Source organism: Salminus brasiliensis, chromosome 13 (genome assembly GCF_030463535.1).
Source record: "Salminus brasiliensis chromosome 13, fSalBra1.hap2, whole genome shotgun sequence".
Taxonomy (NCBI): domain Eukaryota; kingdom Metazoa; phylum Chordata; class Actinopteri; order Characiformes; family Bryconidae; genus Salminus; species Salminus brasiliensis.
Window position 1 is genome coordinate 6006769 of NC_132890.1, and position 17169 is coordinate 6023937.

At 42.3% G+C, this 17169-nt stretch overlaps 1 protein-coding gene across 4 annotated transcripts in view; it reads left to right on the top strand.

Moving 5' to 3' along the window:
- fam107b (family with sequence similarity 107 member B) overlaps positions 1-16721 on the top strand; it is a 32426-nt gene extending 15705 nt beyond the window's left edge. For 3 of the 4 annotated variants that reach the window (XM_072695643.1, XM_072695645.1, XM_072695644.1), the window contains exons 2-4: positions 8833-9010; positions 15278-15434; positions 15606-16721. In XM_072695643.1, coding sequence (XP_072551744.1) covers positions 8883-9010; positions 15278-15434; positions 15606-15725 — 405 coding nt within the window. In that variant the 5' untranslated portion in view covers positions 8833-8882 and the 3' untranslated portion in view covers positions 15726-16721. Of the gene's footprint in view, positions 1-6364; positions 6533-8832; positions 9011-15277; positions 15435-15605 lie in introns of those variants that run through there. The other variant, XM_072695642.1, reaches the window with a different exon arrangement.
- Positions 16722-17169: the final 448 nt, after the last annotated feature.

Sequence of the window (17169 nt, forward strand, 5' to 3'; positions counted from 1 at the left end):
AGTGAAGAGAAATAATAAGAAAGCTAGTTGGAATTTTGTGAACCGCAACCCTGCAAGATTCTCAGTCTTTATTAGATCATAGTCTGTGACTAAAACTAGTAATGCTAATGACTGCTTGTCTTTAGATGTAAAAGAGTGTCAGATTTTCAGTGACAATATTGTATTATAACGTGATAAATTTGATTATTGTGATACACAATCAGCTTGTCTAAGCATATTGAGGATATCACCAGTGGTTAAAGAACCCTGATCACCACGTTTCATTACAAACCGTGTAATAAGTCTGGCTGAACTGGATGAAGTGCATCAGATTTTGAGTAAAAATCACTGTACTCGGTTTGGGACAATATTACAATAGCAGTGATTTAATATTTTACCATATCGCCCAACCCGGAGTATAAATGTCTGAGGTTTAAAAAGAGCGGCTCCTTCAGTATCCTCTCTAACCATGTTCCCAGAAAGGGATTAAGCTGATTCCCAGACTAAATTTTGCTTTCAATGGAGAGTCACCATTCAGAACAGTCTGTAGTCCTAACTAGACTAGGCCTAATTCTGGTTAAAACTGCATTTGTGTGTGTGTGTGTGTGTGTGTGTGTGTGTGTTTACAGTATATACATGAATATCAATATTGGTCAATTGAAAATCAGTGTCCAGACATGATGCCTAAATGTGAGAAAGGAGAGACAGGGAGAGAGAGAGAGAGGACTGTGCAAGGCTGTTTGGGATTACTGTGGGGGCTTTTGGAAGATGGGGGAGGAGAGATGCTAATAGAGGGGGTTGTTTAAGGCCCTTCTCTACAGGACGTGAGGAGTGGCTTTGGTAATAAAGACTGAGCTGAAATTGAGTCTGGAGACGACGTGTCTGTAGGTCTGTTTCTGGCTGGCAGTTGGTGGTGTTTGGTGGTGACATGATAAAAGTAAGCGTGTCTGTGTGTGTATTAGTCACTGACAGCCACATTACGAAGACTGAGGGAGAGTGACAGTGGCATGCTGCCAGTGAAAGGGGGGTTTGAAGGGAAGCGGTGGGGGTAATAGACCCTCCTGCCGAGTGTAAAGTGTGCCCAACGAGAAAGACAGAGGGTCAGATGGTGGAATAGAGCGCCAGCTGCTCCCTCCCTCCATTCACCCCCCTGTCCCGCTCTGTCCTGCGCTATCCATACTAACAGCCCCGCAACTGCAGGGACAAAGAAGAGCCCGTTAAATGTAAATCTCTGACCTTACAGCTTACAGCAACATCAGACCTCTTTGATTTTATTCAACTCAAATATTTTATAAAGATTAAGAATTATTTTAATAATTTTAAAAGTGCGCACTAATATTAAGGGCCTATTTACACAGAAGAATAATATAATAAGGTAATTTTGGATTTTTGTGTTTGTAACTAGGCCAACAATTTTATGTGCAAACAAAAATGGCCCGAAAAACGTAACTAAATTATAGTAAAATTGCTATTACAATTCAACAATGGAATTAGATATTATATAATCATAATATTATAATAATATACATTATTATAATTATACATATTATATAATGTATATATTTTTTATATTATATATACAAAATGATACTATTATTACTATTATTATTATGATAATTAACTGTTATTCTAACATTATTATTCAACTGAACTCGTTTTACAACCCTATTGCTCCTCATTTCCACAGCTCTTGTGCCCCCCCCCCCACACACACACCCCCATACTGAATCCTGCCTATTCTTCACCCTCACTGCAGAATCAGTCCGAGGTCACGGCGCACTCGTGACTCTTTCAGGTTTTTGTCTGTTTCCTGTTATTGTGACCTGGTGATTTTAGCTTTGTGTGTGTGTGTGTGTGTGTGTGTGTGTGTGTGTGTGTGTGTGTGTGTGTGTGTGTGTGTGTGTGTGTGTGTGGTCAGTGAGGTTAGAGAGAGATAACTGTATGACAGTGGAGGAAGCTGTAGATGATAAATGGCTCACTGGGCAGTGTCTCTGGTTCGGCTGCTGATACTAAAGGCCATTATATTCCAAATCCTCTCACATGTACAGAACATGAGCCATGGGTTGAAAACCTAGCTCAGGATGGGGTTTGATGGGTAGAGCCTATAAAGCCTACACTGTGTTTCTGTGTATTTTTTTATTATAATATTATTAGCGTTAATAATAATAATAATAATAATAATAATAATATTACCAGGTTTCTATGTTCAGCTACATATGTACATTAAGCTGCACTAATTGCTGACACAGATGTGCAAATGCACACACACAATAGAATAGGACTCTCTGGAGCAGACAAACCTAGGTAAAACCTATTGGTACATGCCAAGTGTGGGCTAAAGGGGTATAAAGACCCCAGCATTGAGCTGTGGAGCAGTGGAGATGCGTTTTCTGGAATGATGGTGATGGTGCTCCATCCAGTACTTTTGTGGGTGTGAACAGAAGAGTAGAGTAAGTTGTACAGGTGTGTATGCAGAGGTAGGCGTGTGTGCAAAGTGTGCAGTGCAGTAGGATGGGTATGAAGAGTGAGTTGGAAGGATCAGCGATAACTGTGTGTGTGTGTGTGTGTGTGTGTGTGTGTGTGTGTGTGTGTGTGTGTGTGTGTGTGTGTGTGTGTGTGTTCAGGTTGTGCTGCTGTGACCAGTTTATCGGTGCACGATTCAAGAAGAACGTAAAAGCTGTTCTTCATTCTGGTGGCTCCTGCTCTGATGTCCCTGTACCTCTTTCTGGATGGCATGGGTGGTAACAGGAAGTGGCAGGGGTGTGTAGGGTGTAGGGGTTCTCACCCTGACGTCCACTGAGAGTTCAGAAGGTCAGTTCTGGCTGATTTAGAGTCACTTTAGCTTTTTTTAACAATTTTACAAACATTTTTCCGACCAGCAGAGCTGCTCACCCGCACCAAACTAATGGACAGGGCCTAGGTGGGGGGTAGGCACTCTTTTGCCCTGTGTGTGTGTGTGTGTGTGTGTGTGTGTGTGTGTGTGTGTGTGTGTGTGTGTGTGTGTGTGTGTGTGTGTGTGTGTGTTGACTGTGGGAGTAGACCAGGCTCTGGTGAACAGATGTCATCTTAACACCTTCAAGCCTTTACATAATGAGTGTGTAGAGTGTTTAACAAGCATTTCCTCTCCACTTACAAACCTACACACACACACACACACGCGCGCACACACACATGCACACATGCACACATGCACACAATCTCACAAGGACTGAATCTTCAGTAAACATCAGAAATTAAAAGTTGTCATACACTACATGGACAAAAGTATTGGGACACCTGCTCGTTCATTGTTTCCTCTGAAAGAAAAAGTTTATCTCTGTCTCTACTGTCCAGAGAAGAAGGTTTTTATTTTTACAAGGTTATGCTTGGAGCATTGGTGTGAGGATTTGATTGCATTTAGTGACCAGAGCTTTAATGAGTGTTGGACGATCACTCATCCCAACTCATCCCAAAAATATTGGATGGAGCACTATCCATCATTCCAGAGAACACAGTTCTACTTCACCACAGCTCAGTGCTGGGGGGCTTTATACCCCTCTAGCCCACGCCTGGCATTAGGCAGCATGGTGCCAATAGGTTCATGTTGTTTATCTGCTCTTCAGAGTCCTGTTCTATTCTAGAGCTTCTTCTCTACGGGGACTAGACAAGCTGAATACATTTATCAGAAGGGGTGTCCACAAACATTTGGACATATAGTGTATTAGAGTTTGGGAATGTAAAGTTGTTATGTGAGTACAGAGCGATTTAGGCAATGAGCTCTCTCTCTCTCTCTCAAACTCACACTCACACACACACACACACACTGTGTTTTGGTCTCGAAGGTGGTTGCAGTTAGAGATGAGTGTGTGTTTAGAGCTACAGAGTGCAGCTCTGTAATTAGAGGCTACACATGCTCTTTATTAAGCACATCCACTCTACAGAGACACAGTCTCAGAGGAAATGGTTGCACAAAGCTCTTGAGTACTGAAAATGTTCAGTGTGTTCCGACTGGGTGGGTGGAGCAGGAGGAGAGCCAGCAGTGGTGAAATGTCTTCTTATAAGCGGAAGAGATAAGATCGTATGGTTAATACCTGTTGACTCATTGTGGAAATGTCGCAATCCTTGGTTTACTCTGGAACGGACGTTTCATCTCGCCGCCACTTTCACACATACGATGAGTTATCCTGTTATTCTTTGGTATTCTCTGGTATTCTTTTTCCAAATGCCGTTTCCAGCTTTTCCACATTTGTCACATTTTAAATGTTTCCTATTTTTAATATCACTTAATTTGGATGGTGCATTATAGATGCCTTGTAGATGCTCACCTGACATTCAACTAATATTCAACCAAATCTGTATTAAACCTATCTGAACTGTGAGCTAACCTTAACTCCTAACTCTAATCTTAATCTTACTCTTGACTGAACCCTAAATCTGAATCTTACCCTTGACTGAACCCTAAATCCTAACCCTAACCTTACATTTGACTGGACCCTAAATGTTAACCCTAATCTTACCCTTGACTGGACCCTAAATCTGAATCTTACCTTTGACTGGACCCTAAATCCTAATCTTACCCTTGACTGAACCCTAAATCCTAACCCTAACCCTAACCTTACCCTTGGGGCAGTGGTGGCTCAGCAGTTAGAGCACCGGGCTATCGATAACAGGGTTGTGGGTTTGATTCCCGGACAAGCTGCCACTGTTGGGCCTATGAGCAAGGCCCTTTACCCTCTCTCCCCGGGCACTGGAGTTGGCTGCCCACCGCTCTGGGGGTGTGTGTGTACTCACTGCCCCTAGTTCACAAGTGTGTGTGTGTGTGTGTTCAGTACCACAGATGGGTTAAATGCTGAGGTCACATTTCACTGTACAGTGACAAATACGTGCACCTTTACCTTGACTGGACCCTAAATCCTAACCCTAACCTTAACCTTAACTCAAACCTTAAATCTAACCCTACATCCTAAACCTTAAACCTCACCCTTAAATCCTACCACTAACCTAAACCTTAACCTTTAAATCAACCTTAAATCCGACCTCTATACTCTTAACCTAAACTCAAAGGTTAAGATTAGGGTTAGGGTTAGGTGTAGGGTTACATTCAGTAGACAGTCATTTACATTCAGCTCACAGTTCAGCTACATTTAATACACATTCAGTTGAACGTTAGTTGAATGTCAGGTGAGCACCTATAATAACTCATCCCAGTGAAGTGTTGCCTATTTTTACTCCACAATAAGGACAACACCAGTAAACACACGCTGCAGCTTGTAAATGTATTCAAAACCTGAATCGACTAAAGGGCAAAACCGCATTGTGCATTGTGATTCTTACTCACATTGTCTTTATCCTACAATAAAATTAGCTGGATTATCTGCAGACACTAAAATGTGAAATTGAGGAGGGGCTCATACTTTTTCACAGCACTAAAGTAGTAGTTTAAGATCGTTTGCCACTGCAAAAAATGCATGAGAATTAGTCCAGCAGAGCAAAAAAAATTATAATAAATAATAATCATAATAAATAAGGCCAAGGTTGAGCCTCAGGGCATTGGCTTTTGTAGCCAAAGGCATTTCTTATGAATAAATCATAAAGGCTGAAACTGACGGCTGGTGTTTATGAAGCCTCTACAAATGGGAACATGTTGCCTTGCAGGTCTGCGTAGACTTTTCTAGTTGTGTAAAATTCAGCCCCCTTGTTTATACTAAATGTCCCTGCATTTAGTATTTTGGATGTAACCCACCTTAAAGAACTTTCTGCGGAATTGCCCACTTACTCTCCCACTGAGCTCAATGCCACTGTGACTGTCAGATTGGCCTGCGGGATTCAGCCTCAGCTGATGGATGCAGGTGGATGGCTTTTGTCGACCTCTAGAGGCCAAAGTGTGACATTGCGTGTATTCCACAAACTGTGCCACACTAAAGAAAATTACCACACAATTTATACACAGCACGCCAAGAAATACACAACAAGACCTAAGACATATTTTTATGTTACTTTGATATTTTATTTTTATAACAATAGATTTTGAGTTTTTTTATTTAGATTTTGATATTTGATTTTATTTAGATTTTGAGAATTTTCTAGTTTGTATTTAACCCACCTCAGATAGCTTTAATGAGTAACTTGAAATGAATAATGAATAATATTTTCTATGATAATTTATAATAAATTAATGTAGTATTTGGTGGAAAAAAAAAAATAAAAGTCATATTTTAAGGCCAGACCAGCTGCTATGTGAAACTGCGGAGTTTTAGGTTGTTTGTTTTTTAGGATTCAAACAAAACCCATAAAAACTATTTCCCAAAATGACATTGATTACAACCTGCCATCCAATCAGAGCGCAAGAAGGCGTGGCTTGTGTAATGACGCGCAGGCTGTGGTGTTTACAGTGTTTGCCACTGAATCAGCAGCAGCAGCAGCAGCAGCAGTGTGGGAGCCTCTCTCCTCTCTGTTATTCAGCCTCACTGGAATACACACTAAACCGCTCCAGGCTGTTTTCCTCACTGTAAACTCTCACATTCAGCCACGATGGCCACCATGTTCAGATACCCAGTGTTTCCAGTCCTGCCAGGTGAGACTGTATACTGGCTTCTTCTGTCTGTATCTGTCTTGTGGTTTTGATGTGAAACCCAGCTTTTCCTTTTCTGTGTGTTTCAGTCCGGCCAGGTCACACGTTATACAAAAGTTCAGCTGTTTTTCAGCTGTTGTCTGACTTGTTTTAATGTGAAAGCAGCTTTTCTGAGTTCTGTGTTTTTACTGTCTGTTTATTTTCTGTATTTGATTGTAAACAGTCTCGGGTTGCTGGTTTTCTGTTTCGTCATCATCCCAAAGTTTTGTGTTATATAAAGTTATGCATATCTCCGCAAGTTAGACATCACTTCATCTTTCTGCTCAAATCTCTGTGCTCTGTGCAGTTTGGCTAGTGTACATATACATATCGCACCCTTATTGTGTGTGTAAAACAAAAATATATAAATAATATATTACCCCAGTTGGCCTATGTGTATATATTATATCTATCTATCTATCTATCTCTCTATCTCTCTGTATGTATGTATGTATGTATGTATGTATGTATGTATGTATGTATGTATGTGTGTGTGTGTGTGTGTGTGTGTGTGTGTGTGTGTGTGTGTGTGTGTGTGTGTGTGTATGTATGTGTGTGTGTGTGTGTGTGTGTGTGTGTGTGTGTATATATATATATATATATATGTGTCCAGCCACTTTACCAGTTAGCCTATGTGTATATATTATATCTATATATTATATCTGTCTGTCTGTCTGTCTATATATATATATATATATATATATATATATATATATATATATATATATATGCTTGATCGGTACACTTATAGACTAACTAAGGTAAAAATATATATGTGTATATATGTTTGTACTTTTTGTTAGATCTTTTTTGTATATAGTGTATTTATTATATATTCTCATATTTCTCTTTATCTCTGTGAGTCTGATTTGTAATTATTTACCTGCTCCTGTGTTATTGCTATTATCACTGGCTTTATGCTGCTGTAATATCTGCCATTCCTTCTGGGATTGATATAGTTATCTATCTATCTTTTTCTTGGGTAAATAGCAAAGCACTTTGTAAGTGCTCTGCATAAGAGCGTCTGCTAAATGCCGTAAATGTAAATGTAAATCTATCGATCGTTATTATCTGTTGTCAGTGAATCCTATTATGGTCCTAGGTGTTGTATCCTGGTCCTTCTCCTGGTTATTCCATATGCATGCACATAGTAGTACAATCTGTACCATCCTTGAAGAGCAGCTGCTGCCACACACACACACACACACACACACACACACACACACACACACACACACACACACACACCTCAAAACATCCCTCCAAACAAACCCACCTTTATGATTTCCTCTTGGGCTGAGATCCAGGACACGTGTTGTTTTGGAGCGGGTGTGATGTTTATGGGCTGTTGTGTGAAACTGCACGTTCTGGGGCTTCGTGATCGTGGTTGTCATCGTGCCACACGCCCTCTCTTCAGCAGAGCGAGTTCAGGTTGCATAACTGTGCTCATCTAATATTCTGTTCTTTAGCGTGTGACGTGTTTGAGAGAGTGTGGGGTTGGTGCAGACCTGCTGGAAACGACTCAATCAGATCTCAAGAGCTTTTCTCTGAATGTGAATTATGTAAAGATCTGAGTAGAGGAGGGAACTCCGACGCTCTGATTAGACTGATTGACTTTCTGAATCTGTGTGTGTTTAACCTTCCTTCTTCTGACTGATAGTTTTAGTAATTTGAGGATAATCAAAGGGACTGAGGGACTGATTTGACCAAAGTTTTATTAGCAAGTCTCTCTCTCTCTCTCTCTCTCTGTCTCTTTTTCTCTCTCTCTCTCTCTCTCTCTCGGTCTCTTTCTGTCTCTCTTTCTCAGATCTTATTAGTACATTAGTAATATACAGGTTTCTGTGTCTCTCTTTCTTTCTCTCTCTCAGATCTCATTAGCAAGTTTCTGTCTCTCTCTCTCTCTCTCTCTTTCTCTCTCTCTCTTTTCCTTTCCTTCTAATCTTTCATTCTTCTATATCTCATAACCTCTTAATATCCCCTTTTCTGCCAATTCAGTTTAAATCTCTCTTTCTCAAAACTCAAGATTTACAGTATCTTTATTGGCATGACTGTAATGACCTACAATATCACCATATATTAACAACAACAGAAAATATCTGTTTTTACCCATAAAACCACCAGATCCCATTAGAGATGCAGATGCAGGTAAACACAGATACAGAGTGTTCCACATCTTTAAGAAGGTAGTCAACAGAAAAGAAATTAAGAGATTAAATTAAGCTAGCAATAACAATCTTCTCTCTCTCTCTCTTTCTCTCTCTCAGGTCTGGACCAGTCAGAGTTACCGGAGAGATTGCCTCGCGTGCGGAGCATCATGGCGGAGCCAGACTACATGGATGGAGACTGTGACGAGCTCATCAAGCCCAAGAAACTCATCAACCCAGTGAAGACCTCCAGAAACCACCAAGATCTACACAGAGAGCTCCTCATGAACCAGAAAAGGTGAAGCAGTGCTCTTTCTTCTCCCTCTCCTTAGTTCCCTAAAGACCTCTCCCTCTTTCTCCTCGTCTTCTTGGGATGAGAAGTAAGAGCTCAGCACTTTTACTCTCCAGGTCTTCGTTTACTCTTTCTTTCTTCACTTCTTTGCTTTCATCTAGGCCTACCTGGTGCTTCATCCTTGTGCCACGCTTATCCAAGTGTCTTGTCTATCAAGACCACTGTTATCATCACCATCAACCTCATCAGTGTGCTGCAGATTGAAGGTGATGACAGTGGTCCATTTATAGCAAGGTGGGGTTTGTAATTTCAGCCAATCACATGATGACAGTACACTTTTAATAACTGGGGTTCCTCAGGGGGATTTAAAGGCAATATAAATGCAGTCATGTGAATGTTTGGTTAAATGGCTCCTCAGATACCAGGACATGCTTCTGTAGATTTTCTTATTAAACCTTTTAATAATGCTTCCATATAGCACCAAAAAAGGGGCAACCATTGTTAGAAGTCAAAGAACCCTTAGTACCACCTGCCTAATATTGAGTAGGCCACCCTTGTTCCACCACAACAGATCAACAGACCATTCGAGGCATCATATGGTATCTGACACCAAGATAGATCCTTTAAGTCCTGTAAGTTGTGAGGTGAGGCCACCATAAGCATCGGGGAACCTAAGGTGCCCATGACCCTGCCTCTGGTTCACAGGTGGTTTCATTTTTAAACCAGTTTTGGTAGGTACTGATCAATACATACCGGGATTACCCCACCACCAAGACCTGCCTGATGTTTTGGAGATGCTCTGACCCAGATGTCTAGCCATTACAATGATTCTTCACTGTTCACTTGCTACCTGATATGTAGATCCCACCTGTTTGACAGAAGCCACAGTAGATAATGATGATGGTCAGTGTATTTCCCTTGGTGTTAATGTTATGGCTGATCATAACAAGTGTGTATATCACTTTTGAATCCCACAAAAATACAAACCCACATCGGCACAGCAGCTGACCACGTCCCAACTTTCCACCTTTGGGCAGCTCACTGCAATCTTCATGTCACTGCATCTTTGAAATACTGAAGAGCTCTCCTGGGCTTTGAGACGTAGACAGAAGGTTCAGACTCCTGATGTAAGAGTCTGCTGGCAGGTCTGTGTGTACCATTCTGTCTCCAGGCAGACAGGAAAAAAACAGATGAGGACAAGCCAGAAATGAATGTCCCTGGCCCTCCCTCTGTCTTCCTCTGTCTTCCTCTTGACGTTGATGTGCTTTGATATTTAATGACTTGCACACTGTTGTGCAGTTTGTAGGTGTTGTAGTGAGTCCCTGCCTGCCTGCCTTTAAAGGGTCTTTCTCACAGACACACACATGCCACATTCGTTACCATCAAGTTGCATAACTTCAATGCACTCACCCCATACCCCCCACACCATGCTTTAGCTGTAATTGGTTGAGCATAAAGAGCTGTCTCACCCCCCAGTGGTTCAGTATTATAGTATTGCATAATATAGAGCAGGCAGGGGGGCCCAGTGCAAGTCTTTTAGCAGATCAGCTCATCCAAAATCTAATCACTGATGGGTGGTACACAGCCGTGTCTACACATTCATGGGTGATATTAGTGTCAGTGATGTTTTAGTTTTGGTTATTAATTATACTTAACAAAGTGTTTATTGTGCATTATTACAACTAATAATGCAGTCATGAAATAATGTGAAGGTAATAGAAAATAAATGCTTAATGCATAGTTAATAAATCATTTATAAATGTGTAATTCAGGCTTTTTGAGAGCAATAGCAAGAATTTAATTAACACCTAAAATATCAACATTAATGCAGGAAAGTAATGCTAATGTGGCATTTAGCGTTACTGAGGTCTGGATGTTGGATGATCGCCACTCCACCTCACCCCAACTCCCCAACTCATCCCAAAAGTATTGGATAGAGCACCAAACATCATTCCAGAGAAGACAGATCTTCCACTGCCCCACAGCTCAATGCGGGGGGAATTTCTACCCCTCTTGCCCAGGCTAGGTTCATTTTTATGTGCTCCAGAGGTTTATTGGCAATACTTCTGTACAGGGACTAGACAAGCTGAAAGTGTGCAGTTGCACATCTGTGTCAGCAATAGGTGCAACTTAAATTAGCTAAATGCATTCATTAAAAGAGGTGTCCACAAACCCCATGTATATAGGATAGGCAATAGGACAATTAATTCATTGATAAATGGTGGCGGTGTCGGTACAGTGATATTTGAGCTTATCGCCCACCCTCTGTGTGTTGTTTTGGTTGAAGGAGAAGGAAGATTTTCACTGTCTGAGTGGCTTCAGATCCAGCAGTGATGCTTGCAGGGATGCAGAGAGATGAAGAGTTACATAAGCAGGATTACAGCACCCCCCCCCCTTTTTTTTCTTCTTGGCCTTACTCTAGCTCTCTCTCTCTCTAACTCTCAAACACTCTGTTCCTCCCTTGTTCCTTGCTCCTCACTCTCGCGCCTTCTCTCTCCCTCCCTCCCTCCCTCCCTCGTCCTCTCACTCCTCCACTCGGAGCATGGAGAGTTTTGTCCTGCGTATTAATATGATTACAAAACCGTTTCAGCTGGCAGGACAGGGCCGTAAGTGAAGAACAACAGAGCGAGGGATGGAGGTCAGGCTATATATAGGGTGACGTATTGCATCATATATTAGATAACGTAGTGCATGAGGGGGGAGGCAGGGCGCAGATGTTTATGTAATAAAGGGCTCGACCCCTTGTTGGTTCGTATTGTGGTGCGTATCTCTGATGCGTGCAGTCTGAGAAGACGGAGGATGCTTAGGAGAGGACTGGGTACAATCTCCGTCTGCACTGTTACATCATCAATGGCTGTAGGATTTACCACCCACGTATTCACTGAAAGTGCTCAAACTTGAGTCGTGCAGAACATCACGACTTACGAAACTGTGATGTTCTTCTATAAATGCCAGAAAGAGGAGCTTCAGTGAGATTGTGAGACCCTCTGATAGCCACTGATTGTGAGAGACAACATTCATAAGGGATTATCAGGTTCCCCCAGGAACCCCCTAGCTCTACTCGGAGTTCACGAGACGTTCATATGTGGTACATAGTTGTAGGCCAATGAGTCTGAATCAGTCTGGAGAAATGGCTGATACACTATAGGTCCAAATGTTTGTGGACAGCCCTTCTAATGAATGCATTCAGCTTCGTTAAGTTGCACCCATGCAGCATTGTCTAGTACCTGTAGAGAAGTACTGCCAATACAATAGGACTAGAATAGGACTCTCTAGAGCAGATAAACATGAACCTATTGGCACCATGCTGCCCAAGGCCAGGCGTGGGCTTGAGGGATGTAAAGACTCCCAGCATTGAGCTGTGGAGCAGTGGAGGAACGGTGTTCTCTAGAAGGATGATGGTGGTGGAGCTCCATCCAGTACTTTTGGCATGAGTTGGGGGGTTGGGCATTGGGTGGAGTGGTGATCATCCAGCATCCTGACTTCACCAACGTTGCTCTTGTTGCTACGAAATCTAGTAGAAAGCCTTCCCTGGACAGTAGAGACAGTTGCCCTTGATTTCGGAAGCAGAAATGAATGAGCAGGTGTCCCAATACTTTTATAGTCCATATAGTGTATCTTCATTTAATTAATGAAGTCATCATGGCGATAAGATAATACACTGACTGACTGACTGATGATTCAACTTGTCGACTTTCAGGGAACTTGCTGGTTTTTCTTTCAGTCAATCACGGGTCTATACAGTGTCTATACAGTGGTTGGTGTGGCGCAACAGATAACACCACTACCTGCCACTGAGCTACCATACCACGTGGGAGACTGGGGTTCGATTCCCAGTCTGGGTGACTATGCTGCGCTACACCAATAAGAGTCCTTGGGCAAGACTCCTAACACTACATTGGCCCCTTCTCTGTAATACGAGTTACCTTGTAAGTCGCTCTGGATAAGAGCGTCTGCTAAATGCCATAAATGTAAATGTAAATGTCTATACCAGTAGTTGTCATGCCTGTTTACGCTTAACAGACTTCACATGAAGTTACTGTCACACGTCAGGGGTTTGTAGGTACTTTACGTAGAAAGATAATAATAATCATAATGAGAGATAAGACACCAGGCTATAACAGTAAATATTAAACTTTTATGATTTCCTTCTCAATTGGGATCCAGACCACGTGTTGTGCTTGCCTGGGAACTATGCTGAGATCCTGCACCTAGTTTCGCTGGTTCATTTCATTGCCCTGTGTTGAGCTCTCTTAATCAGAATGAGATTTGGTTCCATAGCTGTACTCATTTAATATTCTGTTCTTTAATATGCTTTTATCCAGCTCTTTCATTAGGTCAAGTATAATAACTATCAATTGCGTAATACTGGAATAATATATTTATATTTGGAATGCTTTGTTCCTCAGAAGCTGAGGAGGCGTGGTGTGAGACGAAAAACATGCATAGATGGAGGTAAAGACCTTGGAGACACTTACAGGAAAACCTAATCATTAACCAGGAACTCTCCAAGTACTAGGCTGACCATAATTCTGCTTTCATAAAAGAGGACAGTGGGGACACATGGGTATCCACTGTAGTTAGGATGTTGTTTTGACTGGTACTGCAGTGTAAAAGGCTCTTATTTAAAGTCATTTTGGAGCATTTTGATTGGTCCATTTATTAGGACATGTTGACCCAATGTAAAGAAGAACTGCCAGATTCTAAACATGATGAAAACGGCAAAACTGGAGCCCCACCTTTTTTTTTGCATACAAGGAGAGTGGTGCTAGGTCAGGCTGGAACATGCTGTAGGCCCGGTCAGGCTCATTTGGAGCCTAAGTTGTGGAAAATCAGAATGTGGATGTTTTCCTTTTCCATTCCTCGCCTCAGATGCAGAGCCACATTATTATGTAACCACAACCCAAACACCCAGAGCATCACATTTCAGCCGTTCCTCACTCTATTCCCCGGCCTCTTCAGCTTCGCCTGGTTTTCTTTCTTAAAGCCAGGAGCCGTTATTTTAGTTTCCATCACTGTTTCCATGCATCATACCATTTCCAAGGGTACTGTCTTTAGTATTCCTCAGAAAGCCTTTTAACAAGCCTTTTACACCTTTTAACAGATTGCACGTGCAGTTGCTGTCACACAGACGTCAGTGGATTGTAGCTCATTTACAGGGAACAATAATGTGGGACTAGCAGTGAGAGATGAGACACGGCAATAAAGTAAATATTTCCTCTTTCCCTGAGATCCAGACCACGTGTTGTTTGCGTATTCTGTATATCTCCAAATGTTTGTGGACACCCATATTTTGGAGCATCACTGTTCTCTAGATTTCTGTATATCTCCAAATGTTTGTGGACACCCATATTTTGGAGCATCACTGTTTGAATTCAGCAGTAAGAGCATTAGCGAGGTCAGGATGTTCGTGCCAATAGGTTCATATTGACCTCCCTACAGGGACTAGGGAAGCAGTGTATTTGTGTGTGTCCGCAATGGGTGCAGCTTAAAGTAGCTGAATTCATTCATTAGAAGGGGTGGCCACAACTATTTGGACATATAGGTTCACTCAAACTCTTTTTTTTTTTCTTTTAGCTTTGCAGCAAAATAAGCAGCAAAGTCGGCAGGTCCGTCTTTTTAAGAGTGGAACAAGTGAATAAGGGTACAGATTAAACAGCAGATGAACATCACTGGCTTCTGAGAATAAGAGCCAGGCTGTGTTATGAGCTTGGTACATCATCCGGACTGCTTTGCAGCTGTTTTAGACGAGCAGGCAGGGTGCTTTCATTCAGGCAGTTTATTATAGGTCCAGCGAAACTGTCAGCGTTTGACAGTAAAAAGGGGGTCAGCTCTGTACGCTTTGAAACTAGAGCACTCCTCTATTATCATTTAGTCCCCACGTCTCTCAAGCCCATGCAAACATCCCGAGATTAGCGCATGTGGGCCAGTCAGGCGGGCTTTTTTCTGTAGACAGGAGCTGGTGTTGCGTAAGTTTCTGTGAATTAATATTCCCTCTCTGACTCAGCCTGTTCCCTGATCTAAATCACAGAGCTAAATAGTTGCTGCCATGGTGACACACAGGGGATTGGGGTTCTGTTGATGGCAGTCTTGGCAGCAGGGACAATCTGATTTACTCCCTCACTCACATACACACACACACACACACACACACACATTACTCAACGCCAGACTGCTGCCATGGACTTTAGGCCTGTGTCTGCCTGTTTTGGCCTAATCCGCGTGTGTTTTCCATCAAATCTGATGTGTGCGTGGCCTGTTTCTTCTCCACAGGGGCCTGGCTCCTCAGAACAAGCCCGAGCTGCAGAAGGTGATGGAGAAGAGGAAGAGAGATCAGGTGCTGAAAGCTCAGAAGGAGGAGCAAGAGGCTCATAAGAAGCGGTCAGATTTGGAGATTGAGCTCATGAAGAGACAGCAAAAACTTGAACAGGTACACACACACACAAACACACACACATCAGGATTTTGGAGCTCTGTAGGCTAGTTTGGGCCTCAGTCCGCGTGACCCTGCTCATTCCACAGTCCATAACACAGAGTTCAGCCCAGTAACAGCCAGCATGCACACGTGCAGACGGGTAATGATCTTCCTCTCTGTCTGCAGCTGGAGCTGGAGCAGCAGAAGATCGAGGAGGAGCAGGAAAACACCCCCGAGTTTGTCAAAATGAAGAGCAATCTGAGAAGAACCAAGCAGGAGGTGGACGAACAGGAGCGTACCACCTAGACACCCTGGGAGAGGTTTAAAAGGGTCCATGGCACATGACGACCTGGCGACCGGACTGCAGTTTTGTGGGGATTTCCTGGTGTTCCTGCTCCCTGTGTTCTTGTGAAAAACCATGAATGGCTCCTATTGCCGACCTATTGCAGACACGACCAGTATTCACTCGACCCTGTCCCTGAACACGGCAGCAAACGGAGGGACTGAGATGAAAAATGCACACTCTCCGACACAATGGCACGGTCTCCCCATCACTGGTTGGTCGGCTGGCTGGCTGGCTTCGGTGGACTTGCATGGCAGGACGAACAGAACACACAGAGTCTTTTCAATGGTTTCTCAGTCTCTCTCTTTCTCCAGCTTGTCTTTCTTTTTAGTTTTCCTGCTGTTTTTGTTTGTTTTCTCTTTCTTTTTTAACTTATTTTCATCTTTTCAAGGTTAGAATGGGACACTGGATGGACTTTTGCAAGCCAAAATAAGTGTTTATGTTGTGTTTTTGTTTTTTAAATTCAGTTTTGCCTTGAAATGATGAGGAGGTTTCACAAGGACTTTAAACCCTCCTTTTGGTTTATGATCAAAAAAAAGAAAGAAAAGGAAAAATCTTGAATATGGATTCTCAACAGTTCAAAGTTTGACTGTGTGATGTACAGACTTTAGCTTTTTTGTTGTTTTAATCTTAATACCTGTGCACTCTCTCTGATCTCCATCTCGTTTAAGCAATACTAGATCTAGGTTGGTGTGTTTTTTGAATATTTCTGTTGATTTCTTTTCTTTTCTGTTAAGAAATAAAATTGTTACATTTTAGTTGAAATATTAGGCAATGTTATGTTAAAGCATTCGTGTCTTTTTTCCACACCTGAATAGTACCTGAAAAGCTCGAATGCATTTTTTGTTAGTTCAGTATTGAAGACTCTCAGTTTTATGTAGATTTGAGCCAATACCCGACCACCCGTGCTCTCCTTAAATCAGAAAAACCTCTTTTAATAAATATTATTTTGTCATGTTGATGATGTGATGTGTTTCACTGGGACTTCAACACTATAGCTTCCCCTCCTTCCTCAGGCGTAGTTATCCAGCACTCAGTAAGACATGGTGGTGTCTGAGGCTTGATTCTACAGCTTTTCACTGGAGATACAAGGATAATATAATGGAAGTCTGTCAACCAGAGAGATTTTACTACATTAAGAAAAGAATGGCTATAAACACACACACACACACACACACACACACACACACACACACACTAGTGACCTGGGAGCAATAATGTGTTAAAGCCCCTCAGCTATGAATGTTAAGGGAGGAGAAGGCTCTGTTCCTTGACTACGCCCCTCAGCTGAACCAGCGACGGTCCAGCCCTGTCCTTCAGTATTAGTATATGTGTAGTCTATAGCAGCCAGGGTTGAAGGCCTTGTTCAAGGGAACCAGCACTGCACCACCCTCCCACCACTGGCCC